The sequence below is a fragment of the Anopheles aquasalis genome, chromosome 2 (genome assembly GCF_943734665.1).
Source record: "Anopheles aquasalis chromosome 2, idAnoAquaMG_Q_19, whole genome shotgun sequence".
In the NCBI taxonomy this organism is placed as follows: Eukaryota; Metazoa; Arthropoda; class Insecta; order Diptera; family Culicidae; genus Anopheles; species Anopheles aquasalis.
The window spans coordinates 9,727,501-9,735,000 of NC_064877.1; the positions used below are offsets into that span (position 1 = coordinate 9,727,501).

Here is a 7,500-nt window from a genome sequence, read left to right on the forward strand (position 1 = left end):
GTCCCTGTGGCAGCAAACGTCCGGCACGCCACACGGTCGCACCGTCCGCTGGCAGCGGATCCTTATCGCAAACTCCATTCCAGCGGCCCTCGTCGCAGGCAACATCCGTGAAGGCCGAACCTGGTTCGGCTCTCGGTAGCATTGCGTCCGCTTCGATCGTTGCCAATCGGGTAAGGAGCGAGCCGTCGTTCGCGCGCCAGGCCAGCGTCTCTAATCACTTTGCATCTTTTGTAGGCATTTTCCGAGACTTCTAAGAAGGATCTAACCGATTCACCGGTCATCTCCAACGTGGACTGTGCCGATTGTGCACTGGATGAGGTTCTAGACAAACACACCGGTTCGGTGGCCGGTGTTCGCGGTGGCGTTGGTGGAGGACGCGACGGCACCCTGGGTACCAAGAACGGTGGTGTTGGCCATCGTACTGGTGCACAGGAAAAGGGACCGGAAAGCGGTGGCCATGGAAGGAGCCAATTGGGTGATAGAGCCACCGTTGGTCTGTGCGAGATCAGTGATGATATGGATGAGTCCAGCTTCTCCAGTTTTTACTCCAGCTTCCTCAAAACGGACAATTCGTCCACCGAGGGTGGCAACAATGGGGCGGAGAAGAAGGACTCGAGCGAGATGTGCTGGGAAAGTAGCTCGAACAATGCCAACACCGGCCATGAACCGCCGGTGGACAAGAACCGAGGAGGTGGCTGTGGGCACGGTGGTAGCTCCGATGGAATGATGGTACGCCCGGGAACCGGGGACATATGCCGGGCGAAGCGACGACCAAACCCACCATGGCTCGATAACGTGTGCCAGACGAAGGATCTCATCTATCGCTATCAAATCAACGAGCGCTCGCTCCAGGAGCTGCTGGATTCCGATAGTTTAGCGCTCAAGAAGATCAGTCAGGTAAGCGATCGGTGAATGAACTCGTTGCGACATCGTAAGCTAACAGAACCATGTTTTCCTTCCTCACTGCTGTAGCCCATACTGGTGAACGATCAACTCGGTCAGCTGTACCTCGATCTTGAGCTGGAAGGCCTCTCGGCCAAGCTGTCCCTGAGCGAGGCGACCTCGGGCAGCAGCAGCGATGACTGCGACACAAAGGACAAAACCAAGGTGACCAAACGGAACATGAAGTACAGCAAGCTGGTCATGATCTACGAGGAGAATGCACCATTTCCACCACCGAACGAACCGGAACCATGACCAGCCGGTGACCGGTGGTGGTGGCACGACCCGGTGGCCAGAGCCAGTGCGCAGGGGACTTGCAGTACCCTCTGCGTAGCTTTTGGCGCAGTATTTTAAAAGGACCGCAAGGAGGACGTGATGCGGCGCACAACCAACCAATCAACCAACAAGACAGACAGACGAAAGACGAGATACTTTACGGAGGACGAACGGAGCAGAACCGGAGTGTCTTGCAGAAGAAGACTGTTGATCTCTCAGGCCCTAGTGCAGTGCAAAGAAAAGACTCTCTAAGTGGCGCGCATGTTCGTGTATGTTTTTCTTCTTAATGAAGTAGATTAGATTTTAATGTTGCAGAGGTTTATAACAAAATAAAGAAACTATATCCAGAGACAATTTTGAATGATACGATAACGATACTGTTCTGTTTAATTATTTCCTAATGCCGATAAAGTTGTGGCCTGTCTTCAGTTTGTTCAGTATTCAAATGGTTTCCTACTCCTTACAGTTAACAAATTCTGTATTCCCTTTCTTTACAATTCATCACCCAGAAGGAGCATGAGCTTCTCCTGTCCGCGTCCTCTTCAGTTCCCTTTCTTCGCTTTCTTCTTCGGTACCGGGACCTTATCGCTCGATGGTACGTTGTTTTCGTTCCGATCCTTAAACTGTCGCAAATCGGAACAGAACAGCACGGTCTGTGCCCAGCCAGCGTACGGTCCGTAGATCTCCCGGAACTTGTCCGCCACCAGCACGTACTGCTTATCGGTGACGGCCTGCGTCTTGTTACCGAGCCCGCTTAGGTAGTGCTTGGCCAGCTGAAAGACGTGCGTATCGACCGGAATGGCCTGCAGGTGGTTGAGGGACATCAAGCACACACAATCGGCCACCTTCGGCCCGATGCCCGGCAGTCCGATCAGTTCCGTACGGGCCGCTTTGTAGTCGAGCTCGGTTAGACGCCGGAACCATTCGAGACCACCGAGCGAAAGGATTTTGCCCGCAGACCCTTGTATGTACTTGGCGCGATACCCGAATCCAAGCTCACGCAATTGGGTTTCGACCGCGCCGTCCGCAAGGGCCTCGACTGAGGGGAAGTTCCAGTACGTGGTGCCTTCGTAGTCGCAAATCTTGTCCCCATAGTTCGAGCATAGTTTCTCTACCAGATCCGAGATTCTGTTTCAGTGGAAGAGATAAAACGAGAGGCGTAAGATAAAGGAGATAAAAGGAGAGGAAGTACAATGACCCACCTTGTGATGTGATTGTTCTGGGAGCAGATGAAACTGAACAGATTCTCGACCGGATCCTGGTCCAGCTGCCGGACTGCGTAAAACCGGTGGGCACTGTTGGCGAAGTGATCGTGACACTCGATCCACTTCCGATAGTGTTGCTCCAGATCGACGTCCAACCGAAAGTAGATCCGCAACAGTTGCTCATAGTGCGCGGCAGGATACAGCAATTCACTGTCCTTGGCAAATTCCTTCGGCTCGGGCACCTTCATCCGAACCTGCGCTAGATTAGTACCCTCGGGGGTCTTGCTAGCTACCGCCGGTGTTTGGGGCGCATTGTCGGACGCATTCGGGTACAGTTGCTCTCCGACGATCCGGTACTGTAGCTCCCGTTCCGTTTGTCGCAGCAGCCACACGATGTTGGCAAATACACCGATGAACTCGCCGTTTCCATCATCTGATTCTCCTTTTCCGGTTGATTTGTAATCTTTCCATCTACAAAGGATGCGAGAATCACCGGTTAGCGCAGGGTGGACACAATAGGAGAGCCGCACTTACCGGAAGCTTTGACCACCGAGCAGAGTTGCCTTTAGCTGGAGTTGACTGGATTCGCAGAGTAACGATCGCCACTTGGAAACGGCGGCAGTGGTCATGTTGAGATTAATTTTTTGTAATTTTTAACCAGTTTCCTTAGTCCTCCTTCCTTTTCTGTTTCTATTTCGCGCCAGAATTCCGATGTAAACAAACGATTCCTGCCCGTCAAATAAACGTCAAACGTTTCTGCGTTTCTTTACGTCTCAAGCTCTACGCTGCTGAATGCAATATTGAAAACAAGTTAGATCAACTTGGTTTTGCTTATTTTTCTTTAGTTTATTGGTACAACTGATGGGTAAGCTGCTCATTGATTCATAGATGATGATAACTGAAACGAAAATTGTTATCAAATAGATACAAATTAATCAATGTTATTAGTTATTTTTTATAATGAATGATCCTTCCTACAATCCGGAAGGCAGCGTGGCCGAGTGGTCTAAGGCGCTGGTTTTAGGCACCAGTCAGAAATGGCGTGGGTTCGAATCCCACCGCTGTCAAAATATTCTTTTTAGTGCTCCCAGTAAACTCCAGCCTAATTCCACATTAAAATTAATCATTAAGCAGCGTTTGAGACTCTGTTTTGCAATAGCGACCGGTTTTTCTCAATACATCTTTAGCCACATTTGGTGTCTTTAGCAGGTTACTATGTATAACTTATTCTAAGAAAACGAAATGCAAAAATAAAGATTTCCCGTGGAGATACCGGGGATCGAACCCGGGGCCTTTCACATGCAAAGCGAACGCTCTACCACTGAGCTATATCCCCCTCTTATCCACCCACCCTTATCTTTTATCCACGCTGCAGTATACACATTAATCACTAAATCTTTTATAAAAATCTTAGAAACCTTCTCAATACTTCAGCAACTGAACTAACCCCTCATATTTCCGCTGCTTAGTAAATTCAAAGCGACATTGGACTTATTGCAGTTCATAAAATTAACTTTTTCGACGAATTTCAATAATTATTATAGTGATTTAGGGGGTGCAAGAAACGAAAATTAAAAAAAACTACTACATCTCGATCCTGCCAGGAGTCGAACCTGGAATCTTCTGATCCGTAGTCAGACGCGTTATCCATTGCGCCACAGGACCTTGTTGCTACGAGAGCTCTGCATATCATTTTCAAGTATATTCATCAACAAGGCCATCACCTGGTAGCACAGCTCCATTCTGAATTCATTACAACTACGTACAAGATTGTAGTGCTTGAAAGCAAATAAATAAGGCGGCTGAGTTTTCGATCGGTAACTCGTAAATTAATGTGACGATCGGACGACCTGAGAGTAATAAAAGGCAAAAGGTGTGTTCAGTTCAGTTCAAACAAACCTTACATTCTTCACAAGTACCAAAAATATGTATTCTAAGGCAAAAATATTCCCATACCGGGAATCGAACCCGGGCCTACTGGGTGAAAGCCAGTTATCCTAGCCACTAGACCATATGGGAGGATGCACACAAGTCATATTCAACTCTTTTTAAATAGGATTTTGATTGAATTAACATGATAGGATTAACATCAACCATTCCGAAAGTCAGTATGCATTTATGTTTTCGAGAATTGCCGACAGCGCTACCAACATAGCATTTAAATATTGTGATATTGTTAGTAATATACAACAACAATGGTTTAACAAAAATATCAGCTCTAATAATTAATTTAGAAAACGAAACACCAACCAGCAGATGTATCAAACACACTTTTGAATGTGTCTATGGTTTCTGTAGGTGTCTCTTCTGCTCTGTATATGGATATGGTTTCTTTAGGAGTAACAATCTAATGTCCTGCTCAGGAAAGATGGTTTCCTTACAAAGAAGAGATGAACTTCAGTACTCCTTGATTGAGTTTGGAAGGTTTTTTTATTTATAAGGACGGACGAGCCGTATGGGGTTTGGAAGGTGATCAGACTAAAATTATTCACTTAAAAAATCCATGAGATAATGTACAACAAACAAATATACGTATTCCTCTCCAATAATATTGCAAAATGCAAAAATAATATTCCTCTCCCCGACGGGGAATCGAACCCCGGTCTCCCGCGTGACAGGCGGGGATACTGACCACTATACTATCGAGGACATATATGACACGCAGGAATACTAAAAATTGCCCAAGATTCTTACCAACATTTCATCACTAATCATTGGAACTTAAAATAATTAATGGCAAAACAAATTCGATTGCTCGGCTAACGGCATGTCATAATAAATCATAACCGAACCGATTTTGATTTAATTTACATGGGTACAGAAAAGAAACAGGTGTAATTCCAGCATTTAATCTCAAACAGGACACCATTGTCTTGCTTAAATGTTGGGTCAACTCGGTCTACTGCAAAACATTGTTGAAACTATGAAACTTTAGATAAAGCTAAATGAAAGTAAAGCTTGGAGCGTTTGTTTATTTACAAATATTTTCCTATATGTGTACAAGAACGGATATACAAGTATGTTGTAATACATCGGCGTGTAACGACTTGAAATCATTGAAGAAATGTCCCCTTGTTTGCTCAATCAAGCGGTATATGAATTCTGGGCAAGTCAAAAATGGCAAAAAGGTAGTCGAATCTAGCCCGCGGTCAATAGTCATTTGACCGTTTATGATTTCTTCATTGTTTTGCGTTCATCGATAATAGCGGACTTTAACAAAGTTGGAGTAGCTCTCAAAGTTGTTCAAGCGCAATTTGTTTGAGTTGCGTATGTCTGGTTGTTCCGTCGTATTGACACGAGAAAGTACCTTCTTCTCCGTTGAAAGAGAAGCAAGACAGGTTTTGAGTTGTGTACGGTAACTCCCCCCGTTCAACCGTCAGACTAGCAGACTACCCAAAGGTGTCGTTCAGCACAATCGTATATATTCTACAGAACAAACGCACCAGTTCTGGTGATCGCTAAATTCTGGGATACCTGTTCTATAAATAGTACCGCAGATCCGCATGCGCAGCATGCGTTATGTGCCGACATTCGTACCCCCGGTTGAATACCGTGAGCGAGACATTCATGTTGCGCTTCTTGGCCCTTCTTGCTTTCTCGCAGTATTCGCTCTTCTCGTGGTTGCAGCGTGTTCTCATTTCTGTGTGATCAAAAGGGTTAGTGGAGGCGGGATTTTCATTCTTTCTTTCAGGCAACCGGTGCGAAGCGTCAACAGAAAGAGGAATATTGTTGGCAAAGGAATGTAGGTCTCGTCAATTTAACCGCAAGAACAACACCAGTAGCTGAGTGACGGCAGAAAATCATAACTTTTATTAAGCATTTTTCTCAAAATATAAATCATCTAAATGCCCAGCCTGATCTGCGAAAAGTGCCTTTAACCATACAAAAATCGTACAGACTCCGACAATGCACACCATCGCTCCGGTATTTCTTGCGGAAAAAGAAGCTTAAAACCCCTTTTTGCAACTTAACAACGCTTTAATTTCACAAAGAGGACTTGCCTCAAATTAAGCTTGGAATAATTATCGATTGAGCCCGTTACTCAACTACATAAAATTTGACAGATACTTTTATTTGCCAGACACGTTTTGAAGTAAGACCGAGAACTTATTAACCGACCTGTTAATTGCGCCATCATATTGCGGACACTATTTGAAAGCATTTGATCTTTGCGGAAAAAAGGGCAGATGATTTCAAACAACACATATTCTTCAATGTTTATATAGACGAAAGGCAATCGCAAAAGTAGTGCAAATAAATCACGACACGAACCGTTAGCACTTTTTGTAAAAACATTGACAATGCATTTTTTTCATTTTTGAGTACTGTGCTTTTCATATTCATACATTATGTGAATCGTCAAGGAATTTGCATGGATATTTAAAAAAAAGTAACAATAAAATTGAAAGAAACTCGTAAAGATAAACGGGATGGTTTGGAATAACAACCAATAAAATAAAACTCTTTACCAAGTTAATTTGACTAAAAATGGCAAAAGGTAGTCGAATCTAGTCTGCGGTTAACTCGTGTGTAGGCTTCACACGGGGGCAGCAGTTTGCGGAGAGAACTGCCAGGCCTCGTGTTACATCCACTTCCGACTGAAAGGGAGGGGAGCTTTTCATCATCAACCACGGGGGAGAGGAAGGTATGATTAATTACTCTACCCTCCCTTAAAGTTCTGTGATGATGCGCGTGCATCCACAATTTTTGAGGAATGGTTCCTCCACATTTTTTCTGTACTCCAGATAATTTCCTCAGCTCTAGGTGTCCCCGAGCAGCCAAAGGGCGATACCGTAGGAGAGCGTCGTAGGAACTTCGTGCGACTGATCGTAACCCCGGACGTGTACGTGATCCCGTCGTGAACTGCTTTGCTTTTAAAAGCGACCTTCTTGGTAAGTTGTGTATGGTAACTCCACCCGTTAGATCCGTCAGACTAGCAGACTACCCGAGGAAGCGCCTTACAACGGTCGTATATATCAACCCAAACAAGAGTAGTTCGTCTGGTGATCGTCAAATCCTTGAGCGATCCTACATCTATAAATAGATTCGATGAGCAAATGGTGACGAAATTATAAGG

At 45.2% G+C, this 7,500-nt stretch overlaps 2 protein-coding genes and 5 non-coding genes across 10 annotated transcripts in view; 2 read left to right on the forward strand and 5 right to left on the reverse strand.

The window, feature by feature from the left end:
- The window catches only part of LOC126569413 (period circadian protein), an 8,389-nt gene extending 6,982 nt beyond the window's left edge, over positions 1-1,407 (forward strand). For all 4 annotated transcript variants that reach the window (XM_050226483.1, XM_050226484.1, XM_050226485.1 and 1 more), the window contains 3 exons: positions 1-170; positions 235-897; positions 973-1,407. The exon at positions 1-170 is cut by the window's left edge. In XM_050226483.1, the coding sequence (XP_050082440.1) occupies positions 1-170; positions 235-897; positions 973-1,197 (1,058 nt within the window). In that variant the 3' untranslated portion in view covers positions 1,198-1,407. The remainder of the gene's footprint in view (positions 171-234; positions 898-972) is intronic.
- A 326-nt stretch (positions 1,408-1,733) lies between these two features.
- LOC126569417 (N-glycosylase/DNA lyase) lies at positions 1,734-3,112 on the reverse strand. Its single transcript, XM_050226492.1, has 3 exons — positions 2,958-3,112; positions 2,421-2,894; positions 1,734-2,346 (listed from the first exon to the last, which is right to left on the reverse strand). The coding sequence occupies exons 1-3, from the start codon at positions 3,050-3,052 to the stop codon at positions 1,761-1,763; spliced, it is 1,155 nt and encodes a 384-aa protein (XP_050082449.1). The 5' UTR covers positions 3,053-3,112; the 3' UTR covers positions 1,734-1,760.
- Positions 3,113-3,410: 298 nt separating this feature from the next.
- On the forward strand, positions 3,411-3,490 carry Trnal-uag (transfer RNA leucine (anticodon UAG)). Its single transcript has one exon. It is a non-coding gene; the product is annotated as a tRNA-Leu (tRNA).
- A 197-nt stretch (positions 3,491-3,687) lies between these two features.
- Positions 3,688-3,759, reverse strand: Trnaa-ugc (transfer RNA alanine (anticodon UGC)). Its single transcript has one exon. It is a non-coding gene; the product is annotated as a tRNA-Ala (tRNA).
- A 256-nt stretch (positions 3,760-4,015) lies between these two features.
- Trnar-acg (transfer RNA arginine (anticodon ACG)) lies at positions 4,016-4,088 on the reverse strand. The gene has a single exon. It is a non-coding gene; the product is annotated as a tRNA-Arg (tRNA).
- A 282-nt stretch (positions 4,089-4,370) lies between these two features.
- On the reverse strand, positions 4,371-4,442 carry Trnae-uuc (transfer RNA glutamic acid (anticodon UUC)). Its single transcript has one exon. It is a non-coding gene; the product is annotated as a tRNA-Glu (tRNA).
- A 558-nt stretch (positions 4,443-5,000) lies between these two features.
- On the reverse strand, positions 5,001-5,072 carry Trnad-guc (transfer RNA aspartic acid (anticodon GUC)). Its single transcript has one exon. It is a non-coding gene; the product is annotated as a tRNA-Asp (tRNA).
- Between the last annotated feature and the right edge of the window lie 2,428 nt (positions 5,073-7,500).

Coding starts and splice junctions, on each gene's coding strand:
- LOC126569417 (XM_050226492.1), bottom strand. CDS start 3,052: ATGACCACTGCCGCCGTTTCCAAGTGGCGATCGTTACTCTGCGAATCC. Junction 2,895..2,957: donor CTCGGTGGTCAAAGCTTCCG/GTAAGTGCGGCT, acceptor CATCCTTTGTAG/ATGGAAAGATTACAAATCAA. Junction 2,347..2,420: donor CAGAACAATCACATCACAAG/GTGGGTCATTGT, acceptor CCACTGAAACAG/AATCTCGGATCTGGTAGAGA.